The sequence below is a fragment of the Aspergillus flavus genome, chromosome 7 (assembly GCF_009017415.1).
Source record: "Aspergillus flavus chromosome 7, complete sequence".
Taxonomy (NCBI): Eukaryota; Fungi; Ascomycota; class Eurotiomycetes; order Eurotiales; family Aspergillaceae; genus Aspergillus; species Aspergillus flavus.
The window spans coordinates 908420-924667 of record NC_092404.1 but is presented as its reverse complement, the minus strand read 5'-3'; the positions used below and the strand labels follow the sequence as shown (position 1 = coordinate 924667).

At 47.0% G+C, this 16248-nt stretch overlaps 6 protein-coding genes across 6 annotated transcripts; 5 read left to right on the top strand and 1 right to left on the bottom strand.

The window, feature by feature from the left end:
* Window positions 1-1523: 1523 nt before the first annotated feature.
* Window positions 1524-3140, bottom strand: F9C07_5491 (putative dimethylaniline monooxygenase; the record flags this gene model as incomplete). The annotated part of the gene is made up of 1 exon (XM_041287425.1): window positions 1524-3140. The coding sequence occupies one exon, from the start codon at window positions 3138-3140 to the stop codon at window positions 1524-1526; it is 1617 nt and encodes a 538-aa protein (XP_041150079.1).
* A 1135-nt stretch (window positions 3141-4275) lies between these two features.
* On the top strand, window positions 4276-5381 carry F9C07_2144475 (uncharacterized protein). Its single transcript, XM_071509195.1, has one exon. The coding sequence runs from the start codon at window positions 4427-4429 to the stop codon at window positions 4988-4990; it is 564 nt and encodes a 187-aa protein (XP_071366925.1). The 5' UTR covers window positions 4276-4426; the 3' UTR covers window positions 4991-5381.
* An 858-nt stretch (window positions 5382-6239) lies between these two features.
* On the top strand, window positions 6240-7064 carry F9C07_2144472 (uncharacterized protein). Its single transcript, XM_071509194.1, has 2 exons — window positions 6240-6481; window positions 6545-7064. The coding sequence occupies exons 1-2, from the start codon at window positions 6341-6343 to the stop codon at window positions 6779-6781; spliced, it is 378 nt and encodes a 125-aa protein (XP_071366924.1). The 5' UTR covers window positions 6240-6340; the 3' UTR covers window positions 6782-7064.
* A 34-nt stretch (window positions 7065-7098) lies between these two features.
* On the top strand, window positions 7099-7983 carry F9C07_1845268 (ankyrin repeat-containing domain protein). The gene has a single exon (XM_041287427.2). The coding sequence runs from the start codon at window positions 7332-7334 to the stop codon at window positions 7962-7964; it is 633 nt and encodes a 210-aa protein (XP_041150078.1). The 5' UTR covers window positions 7099-7331; the 3' UTR covers window positions 7965-7983.
* Window positions 7984-9778: 1795 nt separating this feature from the next.
* On the top strand, window positions 9779-10961 carry F9C07_5489 (putative aquaporin; the record flags this gene model as incomplete). Its single annotated transcript, XM_041295141.1, has 3 exons — window positions 9779-10192; window positions 10276-10576; window positions 10651-10961. The coding sequence occupies 3 exons, from the start codon at window positions 9779-9781 to the stop codon at window positions 10959-10961; spliced, it is 1026 nt and encodes a 341-aa protein (XP_041150077.1).
* A 1540-nt stretch (window positions 10962-12501) lies between these two features.
* On the top strand, window positions 12502-15882 carry F9C07_2062244 (uncharacterized protein; the record flags this gene model as incomplete). The annotated part of the gene is given in 5 exon segments (XM_071508663.1): window positions 12502-13501; window positions 13574-13649; window positions 13720-14671; window positions 14716-15573; window positions 15586-15882. The coding sequence occupies 5 exon segments, from the start codon at window positions 12502-12504 to the stop codon at window positions 15880-15882; spliced, it is 3183 nt and encodes a 1060-aa protein (XP_071366923.1).
* Window positions 15883-16248: the final 366 nt, after the last annotated feature.

Sequence of the window (16248 nt, the reverse complement as noted above, 5' to 3'; positions counted from 1 at the left end):
TGGATAGAAGCGATCAAAGATACTCACACAAACTACAAATATCATGATCGATCAAGAGGTTAACATTGGAACATGGGGCGCTTATAACTCCAACACATGGCCACCTGATAGTCTCCGTTCCGTGGTCTCCCCACTCTGGACTTTGGAATTTTTCCCGCGTTATTGCATTTTGAAAGAAACCAGTAAGTGATGAAATTCGCCTTCTGGTCGATACTCCTTCTGGCGTAGAGCGGTGGGTCTTAGGTCTAGATCGACTAATGATTTAAGGTCAGGACATTTAAATGAATCCACCAGAGACATTTAACACTAGGGATTATTACAACAAAGCCGCAAAACAAGTCCCAACAAGCTTTCCGTACAAGCTTTGCAGATGGATCTGGTGCAACAGATTGTGTATGCGCAGGGCCCGTGTGTCTCTCGTGCCCAGAAACCCTTTGCAGAGTTCCTCCTGCACTTGAGAATCGATTGACTCAAGTTACTACTCCGCTTCCACATATCTCTGCATTGAAATGGTCTTCTCTCCATCTGACGATACCTGATCGATATAGTCTGGTAATCTAGGAGCGTTACGGTCAATTCAGGGATCGGCCTCTTAGCCATTCTCGGCAGTCTTCCCGACAACGAAAAGGGTTGCCTTGAACCTGGAATAGATAAGTAGAAGTGGGCCGAGATAAGATTGAAATCCTCAAGGTGAAACATTGAGAAACCGGTTGCGAGACATGTTGGAGTCGGCCTCAGAGGGACCTGATTTTTGAAAGTACTCACTCCACCGAGATGGTTCAAAGCTGGTCCCTCCACGGGCCATGAATGAGGACATTTTTCATCAATATTTCCAGACAGCTTGTGGAACGACCTCAAGAGCTATTGTGGAAAAGGGTTCATTGTGCGGAGCGACGCATGTCTTAGGTTCCATGGATATTAGTCGGTACTATAGTTTCCCCACTGGGGCCAGAACTGGCAAGTTCCGCCAGTTTCAAGAACCCCGAGTCAAACAGCCTGTACGGAGTAGTTACAAGAGGAAGTCCAAATGATTAAAATAAGGCTTCGCGCAGTTCCTTTTACCCAATACTGATTTGAATGTCATAATTTGCCAGCGAGTTTACTAACATATACAGCCTAATATAGCCGCTTTAAGCCGACATGTTCTTCTGCGCAGGAAACATGGTGAATTTGAGATAAGTGGCTGCCTAATTCCACTCCGTTAGACTCGAAAGTTCTGCCATTGATTGATTGATTGATAAAGAGGCCCTGGTGGGGTGAGAAAACAGCGATTGATAAGATCAATCTCTCCACTTAGTGGGCAGGTTAACCGAGCTTGGCGCTGAAACGGGTCACTCCATTTGCAATTCAATCACCTAACATGTTACATGACAAGTGGGTACGTATTACTTTCGCATAACTTTACATCCTGACAAGCCCAGGCAATCTGTGCCGTGAAAACAGCGTCGTAAGAGATTGTGAAGCTTTGGTCGGCCCATGGGCAGCAGCTCATTCCAAGCGGCATACATTAGGACTTCACAGATCTAAAAAGGATGAAAAGAAGGGTATTCGCTCTCCTCGCACTCCTTCAGCTTCTGTAGAAACATATTCAATCCGCCCAGGAAGAGATACACAGACCGTGGCTTACCATCCACATTCACGCCGTTAAAGTACGATGCGGCTGTTCTAAACAGGGCGGCGTCGCTAATAGCATTGCACAATCCACCCCACGCAGCTTCCCCTTCCTCTGTGGATTCAATTACTATCTTAGCCGGGGTCGGCAAAGTGCTCTGCTCCTTGCGATGCTTTTCCGCACGCGATATGGCCCCAGTAATGAACTCAACATGGGCTTCAATGGCCGGGGGTCCATTGGTCAGGGGAGTCTGAGGCCCAAATATCATAAAAAGATTTGGAAACCCTGCTGTTGCAACGGCCATATTTGTGGTTGGTCCGTCTTTCCAATATTCGTTCAATGTTTTCCCTTCGCGCCCGACCACATCGATTCTTCTGTAAGCCCCATCAAATGCGTTGAAACCCGTGGCGCAAATAACGACATCCAGTTTATGTACGGTTCCATCGGCCAGCTTGATCCCGTCGCGAGTAAACTCGAGCATGGGACTCTCCGCGATGTCGACGACATCGACGTTCTCCCGATTGAATTGCTCGTAGTAGCCATCGGCACAAACTGGTCTGCGGGCGTAGAGTTCGCTCGGGGTTAATTTGCGGCGCTTCTCTGGATCCTGCACAATCTGGTCGATTTTCTTCTTCAGAAAATCGCATGCCGTTCGGTTGGATGCTTCGTTGAGAATTAGATCATTAAATGTCCCTAGGAGGAATCGGAAGGCTCCTCCGTCGTCCCAGGCGGCTTGGTAGATCCGTTCGCGCTCTTCGTCCACGACACTCATCGCACTCGTCTTGGCCTCCTCAACGCCCATCCCTCCGATCTCTTGTTTCACTTTCTGCCATATCTCGTCATAAGCCTTGTTAATCGTATTGCGCTCCTCCTGCGAGACGGCACGTTTGCCCGCGGGAACGATGTACTGGGGATGTCGTTGGAAACAGACCAAAGACTCGACATCCTGGGCAATTGCAGTGATTACTTGCACACCGGACGATCCATTCCCAATCAATCCGACCCTCTTGCCTTTCAGGTCATACTGGTCTGGCCACCGAGCAGTATGATATAGACTGCCCTGGAACTGATCACGCCCAGGGATGTTCGGCCAATTTGGCTCTGTGATGATACCGAGAGACGTTATGAGATAGCGAGCCGTGAAAGAACCCTGGCTAGATTCTACAGTCCATGTGCAGCTGTCGTCGTTCCATATCGCGGAGACCACCTCTGTATGAAACTGCATATGCCTGCGCAAGTCGTGGCGCTCCACAACATGTTCCAGATAAGCGAGAACCTCCTTTCTCTCCAGGTAGTTATGGGACCAGGAGTATGATTGGAGGTCTTCCTTATCCCAGGAATAACGATAGAGGTGAGAGGGGGTATCGCTTGTCGCGCCTGGATAGCGGTTCCAGTACCATGTTCCTCCAGGTCCTTCGGCCCTTTCGACCAGCTTGACGGTCAACCCGAGCTTGAGGAGGGAGTATAGCTGATAGATTCCACCAAACCCAGCACCAACGACCAGTGCATCGTACGAAGGCAGGGACATGATGATGAGTGGGGAACTGACAACCAAGGTGACTGAGGAATTTAATGCAACGCTCTGCGTGTTCGCTCTAAGGTGCTGCTTAGCAATTCTATACGAAGCAGTGAGAATATCTTGAAATTGTTAGTTATACACCCAGGACTTTGGAAGCTTTTTATCATACATTAGGTTTGGCCCCCATGCATGACAGACGCAGTACCCAATAGTAGAGAGACATCAAGCTTAGCCCGGAGTCCCGATGAATTGCTCTTTAGTCATGGCCCCGCAATGGGCCAGCTAGCTTGTAGCTGTTCGAATATGTCTATGGGCCCTCAGAAAGAGAACGTCACGGCGAGTCCACCTTGTTGCTAGACATCATTGCTGCTTCGGGGCTAATCGGATACGTTTGTCAAGTAGAAGAACAGTGGTGCAGGAGGGCGGCTATGAAGGGAAAGGCGCTCAACAGCGATGTCAGATTTCTATTTAATCAACCGTTGAATAAGTTCCCTTTAGTCCTAGTATGTACGATAAGATGTTTTGTCGTGGGAGTTAGAGTGACGCTAGACTTAATTAGGAAATTCGTTGGTATCTCCAGGCTGGCATCGAACACATGGGCCAGAAACTCAGAGCTTAGTAGGGCCAAAGGCCGATCTTAGTACCTGACAGGATCATGAGCGCACCCGGATGGCTTGTAGTCAACCTTTGCACATTTATTAGATTAAAAATTCGTCAAGATAAGGTTGTCCAGCCAGATTTAATGCGTACCTATAATCCAGAGAATCAAGTTGCCAGCAGTATTTATAAACTAAATATCTGCCCCACTTAGAAATCAAACCACTGGATAGCGTACGTAGAAAAAACAGCTTCAGCTTATACATTGCTCAGTGTGGTCGTGGGGTCCAACAATGTGCTCCTAGCAATCCAATCTCAGCCCCAGAGACAAGCGACATAGTTATTTTCAGAATAGACCTAGTACATCTGATATCAGCTGTTCTATTATCGCAGGTAGATCTAGAGTGAAAAGGCAGAAAAAAAAAATACAAGAAGAGATTAGGCAATACATGTACTCACTTGGAGCGCAATTTGAAAAACTATAGGTTTAGAATAGTTGGAATACAAAATCAACACCCGGATCTCATACATTGAATTGCTTTCCGACACTGATGTCATGTCTGAGAACGTCTCTACCCCGCCTCATCCTCCCTCTGCCCTTACCTCGGCCATCAAACTCGAGAAGATCTGTCCCTTATACCGATATTACTATTATCAGAGTATCTTTCTAAAGATACACTGTTTCACACGATAAAGACATGATTTCTAAAATATTACTCCTCCCAAACGAACTTATCACATCCATACTCAACCACCTACCTTATCCCTCAATCATTGCATTGCAGTGGACATGCAGACAGCTTTACACCATCACAAAGGCCCACCAACATTCACAAAACAACCTTGAAAATGGAAAATCATACACCATGAAAGATCTTCTCGAGATAGAGAAATGGCCTTTCTTCTCACAAGGGCAATGCAACGGCCCCTTGCAGCCGATAGCAGGACTCGACTTTTTCGCTTGTTACATGTGTCTCAAGATACGATCTGCAGAGTATTTCTCCAACGCTATGATGAAGGGCCGCAGGGGAAAGATATCTCTGTATTCATGTACAGAGAACAACAATCGCTTTTGTATCCCTTGCGGTGTGAGATCTGGGAGTTACATTCGTGGAACCATGCTGCAATTTGGGGGTGCGATGGGTACATATGGGTTTGTTTGTTATGGTTGCAAATGTTTCATAGCTACTAGCAGTGAACTGGAGATGAGGGAGAGGAGGTGTTTTATATGCTTGAGGAAAAGATATAAGCAAAGTCATTGAGGCTTGGTGCCGACCTTGACCTTTAACTTCCAAGAGATGATATAAAAGATTATGGACTGCTCTGACGCAAATGTACTATCTAATAAGTTAAACCCTTCAACTGGCAGAGCGCAACCTATATGGTGGTATATCTCCACTACAGTACCGATACGCATAACATGGTGAAACCTTTTATACCTAAATTAACCCATAAGAAGGCGAGCCGTACAGCATATAATTTAGCGAGGCAATGATATGACATTACGACGGAATACTCACCCAGTTTACTAACAGCAGCTTACTGATAACTATATACCAGCCAAATAAATCTATTCCCTAGATTCCACTATATCATTCAATACTTATAATAGTCTCAGTATTCAAAATATCGACTAGTCCAATCCTGAAGAAATCTACTGCTTTTATAATTTTCCAAAAAAGGAAACTGGTTGAAATCCTTGAGTTGCTTCAGTCTATCACTATGACTGTGGCATCGCTGGTTTAGTGTCCAATGGTAGCTTGCACAGTAGTGAAATAGATCGTATTACTGTTCTGCACACAGCTTGACTGTGTGTGGTTAATTTAAAAACTCTCTTGTCTAGGCGGGAGCATTAATGCATGGCTCAGTCAACAGTCGGGACGGTGATGGATTTTCCCATTTGGGATTAATGAGAACAGCTATGGATGGTATTGCGCAGATAGTTCATAAATAGTTACTTTCTATTGAGTTATAATAGGAAAGATGCGACAATAGTAAGTAGAATCAAATGCGACGCAAGAAAGCCCCAAAGTTATGTGTAGTGTAAGCGAACTTGACTCGCTTTGCCCATAGTTTGATCACCCCAAATACTCGCCACTAGTAGTAGTATAATATTACCAGAAGGGTGCTACGAAAACATCACAATAGTACGGTACTGAGGAGCTGTCCTCAGTGCATTTTCGATAATCTTCCCTGACGTCTCCTCTGTACCACTCATTTAGAAGAAAGTGGAGAGGTGGGGCTCAGTATACGCAGTATGATCACGGACCTTGTTTGCTCAGTACCTCAGACCCTTCACAACTTCCTATTGAATGAGCCCCACTACAGAATCAAAATAATCTAGTGTAATTGGCTCGATGCAATGCATCCGCTGGCATAATCTATACGAACAACCATTCACTGTCTATTTCCCAAGGCATTCTTTCATTCCGTTGACCATCGGTCGCCACGCAAGGTTCAGTTGAAATGGAATAACACACGCTTTTGCCCTCAACTAAGAATTTATCTCACAGAAAGCAAACCATGAGAGAAATCCTTGACATGGTTCCAAACAGTCATGATACAACTCGGCAGGCTACTGTATCCACTGCCCCTACTACATAAGATGGGGAATGTCCCTCCCCAACAATCGACACATTGCCGTCTGCCAGAAAATGACCTTAACCACCGAAGCGATCATTGCACTCATAGCGCTCTTTGTCGCTTGTGTCTCTGGGATCCGGTTTCTAATCAGTCATTGTGGGGCCCATAGACTGTATGCATGGTCACCACTTAGCCAATTATACTGTACAAGAGTCTAAAGTCTTGACTCTTACATTCTCATATGCTGGGAAATATTAGCGTTCTCCATAATGTTGTTCCAACATGAAGCAGGGATAATCATCGGGATCGAAGGGAATCCAATCTCCTGTAGATGCAACAGTTCCTTGGCCCACAATTTACCTGGTGGGGCGAAACCTCATAGAAAGTGCGGGGACTGTGTAAATCGTGTAAGTTATCACCAGTTTTACCAACACCAATGCACTATATTCCAGCCGATAAAATCTGTTTAGAAGGCTCCACTAAATAATTACATTATTGGCCAGTTCAGTTCCGAATATATTTACCGCTTTAAAACTTGTATCTTTAGGTAGTGTAGCCCGGGGTCCCTAAACTTAGGGATTACTGCCACTAACTTTAGGCACTGGGATCTCTAAGCTTAGATACACCAACCCAACTACTATTAGTCTATTACTACTACTACTGAAATCTTAGATATTCCCTCCATTTATGCTATTACCACTTGTACTATAGTGGAGTCCACAAATTAGCTAGAAGCTCTATTTTAACTAATAATCTCAATATATTATCGAGTACTCAGTACTCTGTAGAGCGATGTAAAATGCTATGGTTTCGGTAAGAAATCGCTCTTGTCCGGAACCTCGATTTAGTGCGCTGTAGCCTAGCCGTAGCCTAGCCTGTACTCTCGTTTTCTGGCGGGGGGAGAGACTAATGCCGATAAGAATGATTGTTATCGACGAGGGAAATAAAATTCTATTCGGGTGTGAAAGAGCCACCGAAATGATAGTTCGTTTGGTTTGAACTGGAACAACCAGCGCAATAATGGTATCAATATATGAATTGCCACACGAAATACTCCTTTCGATTATCAATGAATTCGAGACGGAACGGGACATCAGCGTTTTCACCCAGCTCAACCGCTTCTTTTACAGATGTTTCACTCCCAACCTTTACCAGCACAATGTCGGTCAATCGAAGAGCTCGGCTCTTGTCTATGCTGCACGTTATGGACGTCTCTCGACAGCCACAAAAGCCATCGAACTTGGAGGGGCAGATCCAGATCTGATCGCCAGTAACCAGACGGTTCTCTCGCATGCCGCAAAGGCAGGACATGCAGAAATATGCGAGTTCCTGTTGAGTCGCTACAATGTCAAGGTTGATAGCCGAAATATCCATAATAACTTTACCCCCCTTCTCATCGCCGCCTCCTTCGGGCACGCTCCTGTTGTCCGGGTTCTACTGGCTCATGGGGCAAATCCGAATGAGACGGAGGGGGAAAGGGACAGGAGCGGGCGTTCGGCACTCTCTCTAGCGTGTGTCAGAGGTTTTTCTGCGGTGGTTGATGTTCTGCTAGCTGATGCTCCGGGATTGAAGGTGGACGGTTACTCCACAAATACGGACCATATCCCTCTTCTGGTGGCAATTAGATTCCGCCACGAGTCAATCGCGCTTTAACTCCTGGATCGGGGTGCCGATCCTTGTATATCGCTTCGTCAAAGAATACCGCCCAACACTTCCGCTGTGGCGAAGTTCTCCGCACAGACATTGGGATCTGTCATTAAGGGCTCCCAACTAAGAGTCCTTGAGCGACTATTGATGTGGGAAGGTCCGCAGCCCAATCTTCTCGATCCGAATGCAGTTTGGTGTGATAATACCCCACTTTTAAATGCCGTGTGGAATAACTGCGACGAAGCTGTGAAAATTTTCCTAGATGATCCGAGGGTTGATGTGAACTTCATTATATCGAAGGAGCAAATGACAGCATTGATGCAGGCAGAGTTACAAGAATATCGGTCAATTGCTGACCTTCTTCTTGCACACGGAGCTGATCCGGATCTCCCTCACTGTACCGGTATGACCCCCCGGATGATACGAGAGATACCAAGGGAACAGTGGCGGGTGAAGAGAAATGAGTACTCTGAAAGATTAAACGAGGTCATGGAAGCCAGATGCCAGGCGGAGAAAAGCAACTTAAGAGATCTTTTAGAAGCCACTAGAGCCAGGATGAGGGCACGGAGAGCGGCGAGGGCTGCAGAACACCAAAATCCAAGTTCACAGGTAGAGTGATCATTGCATAAATCACTAAGAGGTGTTTGGTTTGACGCTGGTTGCACCTTCCTTTATGCACGTAAATGAGCTGCTCATATATTGTAGAAGCTCTAAAGTGAGTGTGGCCTAGCATGTATAATGTGACTATGACTAAATCACGTGTAGCATTTGATCTCCTCCATCGTTGTTCCGGAGTCGTGACATTGCCGTTCAGCTGTCTCTACAAGTGGGGTCCTTCTCTCGGATCATCTGATGAAGTAGCTTGGAAATGGCCAAGTCACTCACAAAGGTTAAGCGGCGATTACTATACAGTTGGGGCCCCACCCCTGGCGTGGGTCCAGATTAAACTTTTGATGTGCTTGGTTAATTAGTCTTTCCTAAAGCATATAGAATAGTATAACCCTTTCCGATACTTATACTGAAGGACCGACCTCCGGTCTTTATTAGTCAAAGTGCTGATATCATATGCATCATACGATACTCCAATGTCTTGTACGAGTGATAAGTCTGGAGGCAGATTCTAGCATTGCGAATACCACCTGCGATTGCCACCTGTGTCATCCATCCCATAGTCTCGTAAGACAGGCGCCATTCCTCGATTGTGCACTAGGAGTATAGTATTTTAATTTAATATAATTTGAATAATGATATAATAATATAAAAGAAAATAAACAATTTAATAGACTTTTTTAATATATATCTATATCTTTAGCCAAGATTTAAAATTTAATAGAGCTATACTAGCTCTATAAGATGTTCTTTTAAGATTACAAGATAGACTAAATAGCTAAAAGTCTAATAGAGTAATATGCAAGTGACCGAAAGCTTGCCCTAATCTGCATGGCATAATTCGCCGAATCTCCCGTTCATCAGCTCTTGGACAAGTCACAATGGGCTTCCATGTTCATCTTTTTCTACAATTATCCATTGATTGGTTATCCGGCGTTTTCAAGTTGTTCACCTTACCACGCGCTCATCTTATGACACAATATGTTCTCTCCGCTTTGACACCGATATTAGAAGTAATGCGGGAGATAGCACTCATGATATCATCTATGCCCACCAGTCATGCCATCTGACAAGAGATTTCAACTATAAATAATGGCCAACGATCGGCCTTTTTAGTGCTTAAATAGTGTGTTTCTGATTTGCCATTCAGAACTTGTTTCTCAAGCTGAAGCCTCCTTTCCCTACAGATTTGTTATCTCAACCCCAAAAATATGCCGAGCTGGATCCATCAGAGACGGGGCGATATGGTCAATGATCCAGCCTCCAGAAATGTGTCGACCACGTCGTCCACCCCGATTATGCAGGCCTTAGCAGCTCGCATACGGAGTCAACCTGGAGGGAACACAGCCCCCATCGTCCGTTCAGAGAAGGGGCAGTTGCCCATGTTACACGTACCCCATACATTCCAAAATACCTTTGTTGCCGTTGTGGGAGAGTTTGTTGGAACTTTCATGTTCCTCTTCTTCGCATTTGCTGGTGGCCAGGTCTCCAACACCCCTAAGCCAGCTGAGGGGGCGGCACCAAACACTTCGAACCTACTCTATCTGTCCCTTTCCTTCGGATTTTCTCTGCTTGTGAATGTCTGGACATTTTACCGTGTGACGGGTGGCTTATTTAATCCAGTGGTATGTTCCTAAGCTAGCGGTCATATACAGACAAGACTCCTGGTCAGTAAAATGACATGGATAGCTATACTAATAAACCCCAGGTCACTCTAGCTCTCTGCCTCTGCGGAGGCATGCATCCTGTTCGTGGTGTGTTAGTTTTTGCTTCTCAAATTATAGCGGGAATTGCATCAGCAGGCGTGGTTAGTTGCTTGTTCCCAGGACCTCTAAGTGTTGGGACCAGGCTGGGAGGTGGCACCTCAATCTCCCAGGGCCTGTTCATTGAGATGTTCCTGACAGCACACCTGGTATTTGTCGTGATTATGTTGGCTGTAGTGAAGCAAAAGTCAACGTTCCTCGCGCCTGTTGGGATCGGCCTGGTTTTATTTGTGAACCAACTAGTCGGTCTGTACACCCGAATCGTCTATATTAAAACACACACACACACACACACACGTGTATGCTGACTGTGAGACTAGGAACCTACTATACCGGCTGTGCCCTCAACCCTGCGCGTGCCCTTGGCCCTGACGTGATCAACCGCAGCTTCCCAGGATATCACTGGATCTACTGGGTAGGACCATTACTGGGGTCTCTCCTTGCTTCTGGATTCTATGGTTTTCTCAGTATATTTCACTATGAGACCGTTAATCCGGGCCAAGATTTCAATCAGTGGGAGGCCGCTGCGGGCCCCGGCCCGTGGCACGAAGAAATAAACAAGCACAGCGGTGCGCCAAACCATTCACACTTATCAGGTGATCAGCCAACCCTCCATCAAGACAATGTGTGAAACACTGGTAGCGAAAGTGGACCGGCTGATAAGGAATATGGTAACGAGCAAATGTGAAGTGGTGTTAGCTCGAGCTACCATCACTACGGAATCTAGGAAATAGACTAGCCGGGCATAAATCGACTCATATTAAATGGTCAGGACGTGTTTGCTTTAATGGGTTAAAAGCAACTTCAGCGCACTTGCAGAGATAGATATGGCGTCAATTCTAAAAAAGATCTCGATGTCTTTGCTTATGTCAGAAGCTCCAGCCGACACCTTGTTAGATTATACTTCGGAGTAAGCCTGAGCGTGATGCTCCAGATCTAATACTTCTTTATATACTTTGCTCTATGGGTTTTCCATCTGCTTTTTCTTTCCTATTCTGCTGTTACTCTTTGACAGTTTAAAATATAGAGTTGATCTGGGGAGCCGAAGACGTGCTCCAAATTCGCATATAGCAATACAGCAACAGAGATGGGAATTAGCAGTTGACGTTGTGTAATCAACGTATATTTATAAGGTGTCTACACTGTGATGTTCTGGGTGATCCGCTCGCGTACCAGCTATGTTACTTTTGTATGTACCGTAGTTGACATAACTAAAAATGCCCTGTGAAATCATATTGAATACCTTAGATCACTCTGCATGGGTGTTACTGTACTTGCGGTTTAGACTGGAATGTTCGTTGTCAGCTTTCCTTGAATGCTTCGCAGCGGGGAGATTGAGTTGGTTCGGTTAAGGAATCAGGCTTCCAGTTCTAACTTCTAATCCAGCAATTATGCAAACAGCATATGTACAACAGTATATGTTTATAAAGGACTTGTTGATCATCACTTTCCGATTCATTCTCGCCTTTGGAGTTAGAAGTCGGTTTAGGGCTGGATCGTTCCTATACCAAATGATGGCAGGTTGGCGAGGGGGGAAAAGAACAAGTAGTTCAGGAAGGACACTGAACAGAGTTTCAATTTCCAAGATCTTCGCCTCTCAGTTTCTAGTGGGGTATATTGGTGCTTTGGTCTACTGTGTACTAAGTGCTTACTTAACTCTACACACTAGTACATAGGACTATGTACAGTACTACTGCGTATAGTGGACCAGCTCTCAAGAACCGTGAATCAGTATTTGGCATTTGTCGAAGGGCTACTATTTATTCCGTCCATGATGGACATTCCCAAATGTTTTCCCCCACTGGGATCTACGATCTTTGGTCGTCTGACCTTATTTGACATAAGCGCTTACATGGAGCGCATTGGCAATCCTTTTTCAGGCCGCCCAACGCGAAGGCAATGAGGAGTAACAACGTCAGTAATTGTTGGATTTTATGGAAATCTAGGGATAATAGTATTATCTGCACAAATACCGCATTAGCCGCGGCACAACGGAAGGGGAGGTTTGTCGTCACAAAGTCTCTCCCTGCACAGCTCTATCATTGTATAAAAAAGGGCTTGACATTCCTATCTATTATCTCAAGTCATTCCCGCCCAGGCTGCAAAGTCTTCCACAGTATAAACGCTATTACGGCTTTTCAGCTCCACATCACACAGGAGAATAATTCAGCATGACAGGTGATACCTATGGCACTACCATCGCCCATGCCTTTAGTAGCACCAAGGACACAGCAGCCAAGATGCTCTCCGGTGGAGAGTGCGGCAAGCGTCTCATACCCCATGTAATTGACGAGACGGCTCGTAAAACTCCCGATGTTGAGTGCATGTCGACTCCACGGAGCAACAATCGCCACGACGGATGGAAGCCTGTGAGCTGGGCTCAGGTCGCCAATGCCGTCAATTATGCGGCACAGATGCTTATCATGCAGGCCGAGCACCCGGCACCTGGCACGTTCCCCACAGTGGCCTACATCGGCTTGGAGGACCCGCGTTACCCCATCTTCGTGGTCGGCGCTATAAAGGCCGGCTATAAGGCCCTACTCTTTTCGCCTCGCAACTCGATCGAGGCGCAAATGAACCTGTTCGCGAGGACAGATTGCAACATACTATATCATGAATTGCAGTACGCCTCAATGGTACAGCCGTGGGTGGACGCCAGGCCGGGCATGGAGGGTGTGGCTGTAGCTCCATTTGATGAGTGGGTTGCTGAAGGAGTGACGCCAGTTCTGTACACCAAGACATTTGCTGAGGCAGAATGGGACTCGTATGTGGTGCTACACACAAGTGGCAGTACCGACCTTCCGAAACCTGTGGTGGTGCGGCATGGTATGGTCGCTATGAATGATCTTCATCGTTATATACCGGCGCGCAATGGCAACTTGGCTTGGCTTTCGACATGGACCAGCTTTCCCAATCCGCGCCACCTGCTCATCATGCCCTTGTTCCATACTGGAGGTCTCATGATCATGACTGTGTGCGCCTTCTACTATAATGCGCCGATCGCGTTCCGGGAGCCCTCTCGGCCTATCACAGGTGATAATGTGGTCGAGTGGTTGCAAAACAGTAACTCTGGGTGGACGTTCATTCCGCCGGCCATCCTAGACCATATGTCCCGCTCACAGCAGGCAATAATCGAGCTTAAAGAATTGCATGCCGTGGGTTGTGGAGGAGGTCGGTTACCGTCGCAATTTCTGTGCCACGATTGACTCGGTGAGACTTAGCTAACTCGCACCATCTCATCAGGCGCTATCGCCCACGACTCGATTAACATTTTGCTAAGCCACGGCATTAAGACGATAAATGCCATTGCATGTACTGAGTAAGAAACCTTCAAACCGACTGCACTGAATGCGAAACCTGCCAAGCGCCTGACTTATTAACACTAGCAGGTATTTTTACTTTCCTTATTACTCTCAACCGGATCCCGCCATGTGGCCATGGTTCATCATCCACAAGGAGTTGATGGGCATTGAATGGCGGTTGATTGATGACGATACGTACGAGCAGGTCATAGTGCGCAAGGATAAGCACCCGGGGCTACAGGGTTGCTTCTATACCTTTCCCGAGCTAGACGAGTTCAGCACCAAAGATCTGTACCGGCCTCACCCCACACTGGCAGACCACTGGACATGCGTGGGACGGGCTGATGACATAATTGTCTTCTCGACAGGAGAGAAGCTCAACCCTGTAACCATTGAGGGGGCCGTCATGGGTCACCCAGCAGTGTTCAGCGCGCAGGTCGTTGGCAGTAAGCAATTCCATGCCGCACTCATGATCGAGCCGATCCAGTATCCCAAGAGTGAGGAAGAAAAACAGCATTTTCTTGATGATGTTTGGCCAACTATTGAGAAGGTCAATGCCGAAACGGTTGCACACGGGGTTATCTCACGCGATGATGTCTTTTTGGCCGATCCACAGAGGCCATTTCCTCGTGCAGGTAAAGGCACTATCCAGCGCTCTATGGTGGAAAAGTTATACGCGGCAGACATTGAAGGGTTCTTTGACAACAGCAGAGATAAGTTGGTCATAGCTGTGGATCTTGACGTTACCTCTGAGACGGAATTTATGCATTTGGTTCGCGACTTGGTCCAGAGCGTGTTCAAAATCCGTCAATTGGACACCGAGGAGGATTTCTTTGCAGCTGGCTTGGACTCACTGCAAGCAATCCAACTCTCCCGTGCGTTGCTTGTCAGTCTAGAGAAAGCGGGCATTAAGGTCAGCAAGGAGGCGGCGGAATCAAGGGTTATTTATGCCCATCCGACGGTCACGCAGCTAGCGGCATACGCCTTCTCCCTGGTCAGTGCAAATCATAGACAGGGCAGTCCCACCAATGGCTCAGGGGTGATGCTAGATAGACGGCCATATGCAGTGCACTCGTTGACAAGTACATTCACGACCTTCCTGCTGCAGTACCCAATAAGCCAGCTCCGGCTGACAAAGGACAAGTCGTTGATATCACAGGCACAACGGGTGCACTAGGATCGTACCTGCTGGACTTCACCTTAAAATGCTCCAATGTTAGCAAAGTGATCTGTTTCAACCGTGCCGTCAACGGTCTAGAGCGACAGACTGTGGTAAGTACATCCCAGGGATTATCGACTGATTTCTCCCGAGCCGAGTTCCTGCATGTCAACCTTGCAGAGCCAGGCTTAGGCCTTGCCCCCGAGGTATATAGTCGACTCGCCGATGAGGTGGACCGCGTAATCCACAACGCCTGGCCTGTCAACTTCAACATGTCCGTGGCGTCTTTTGAGCCACACGTCCGCGGCGTGCGTCACCTAGTCGATTTCAGCGCACAAGCGGCACGCAAAACTGTACCCATAACGTTCATTTCCACCATTGGAACAATTGAAAAGTGGACGACCCCAGAAGTGCTTGTACCCAAGAAGGCACTACCAGACTGGTCCCTCGCCGCAATAGGGTACGGCCAGTCCAAGCTCGTAAGCAGCACGATTCTCGACCACTCTACCAAGGTATCAGGCGTGCCTAGCGTTATAGTACGGATTGGACAAGTTGTAGGCCCGCGCGGGAAGAAGGGCAAATGGAATTCGCAAGAGTGGCTTCCAAGCTTGGTTCGCAGTTCCGTCTACCTAGGCCTCCTGCCTGACTCCCTTAGCACATTTAGTGATATGGGCTGGGCACCAGTTGAGGACATTGCAAATGTGGTACTGGAGGTTTCGGGTGTGACTTCTCTCTGGACCGTTGAAGAGATTACAGGGTATATCCATGCGTTCAATCCCAAGGTTACCGAGTAGTCTAGCCTTATACCCATCTTGCGTGAGTTCTATGGCGAAAGGATCCGAAAAGTGGTCTCATTGGAGGAGTGGATTGATGCACTTGACAAAAGCCAGGTTCATCCTGTGAGTATGGACAATAACCCGGCTGTGAAGCTGCTTGACACCTATAGATCGGCAGCAGAGGGCGCGAAGATGGGATTCAAGGCAGTACCATTGGCTATCACACGGACTGAGTCGAATAGCTTCACGATGCGGCAGATGGAGGAAGTCTCGCCCCAGTTGATGAGAAACTGGTGTGAGCAGTGGCAATTTTGAGGCGTCTTCTATATGATGAACGGTACTTCGAACCTGCGGGTGGTTGATGCCGGTGTTTCCTCTTCTGTCGCATGCGAACCCGATGACGACTGTGTATTCTGTGGCGGAGAGGGCGGCGGAGTTGATCAGGGGGTGCTTGTTAGCTTTCGATTGTATTGTTTGGTATATGAGTCGACTGTCTTGGTCACCGCTTTGGCGTCAGATCTTCTAGGGTAGGCTTGTATAAGGCGTAGTAGTGCGGGTTTCACTTGACCAAGAAAAGAACACCTTATCTATATCAAGCAGGGATGTATCTATTGCATCTCAGATGAAGGTAGTATATTAATCCAATAGAGAAGAGAACGTCAAGTAACCAAAGGAATGTCA

Excerpts from the sequence above, each read along its gene's own strand:
- F9C07_2144472 (XM_071509194.1), top strand. The coding sequence starts at position 6,341 with ATGTCCCTCCCCAACAATCGACACATTGCCGTCTGCCAGAAAATGACC. Across the intron at positions 6,482-6,544 it reads GTCATTGTGGGGCCCATAGA|ATTCTCATATGCTGGGAAAT; the intron begins CTGTATGCATGG and ends CTTGACTCTTAC.
- F9C07_1845268 (XM_041287427.2), top strand. The coding sequence starts at position 7,332 with ATGGTATCAATATATGAATTGCCACACGAAATACTCCTTTCGATTATC.
- F9C07_2144475 (XM_071509195.1), top strand. The coding sequence starts at position 4,427 with ATGATTTCTAAAATATTACTCCTCCCAAACGAACTTATCACATCCATA.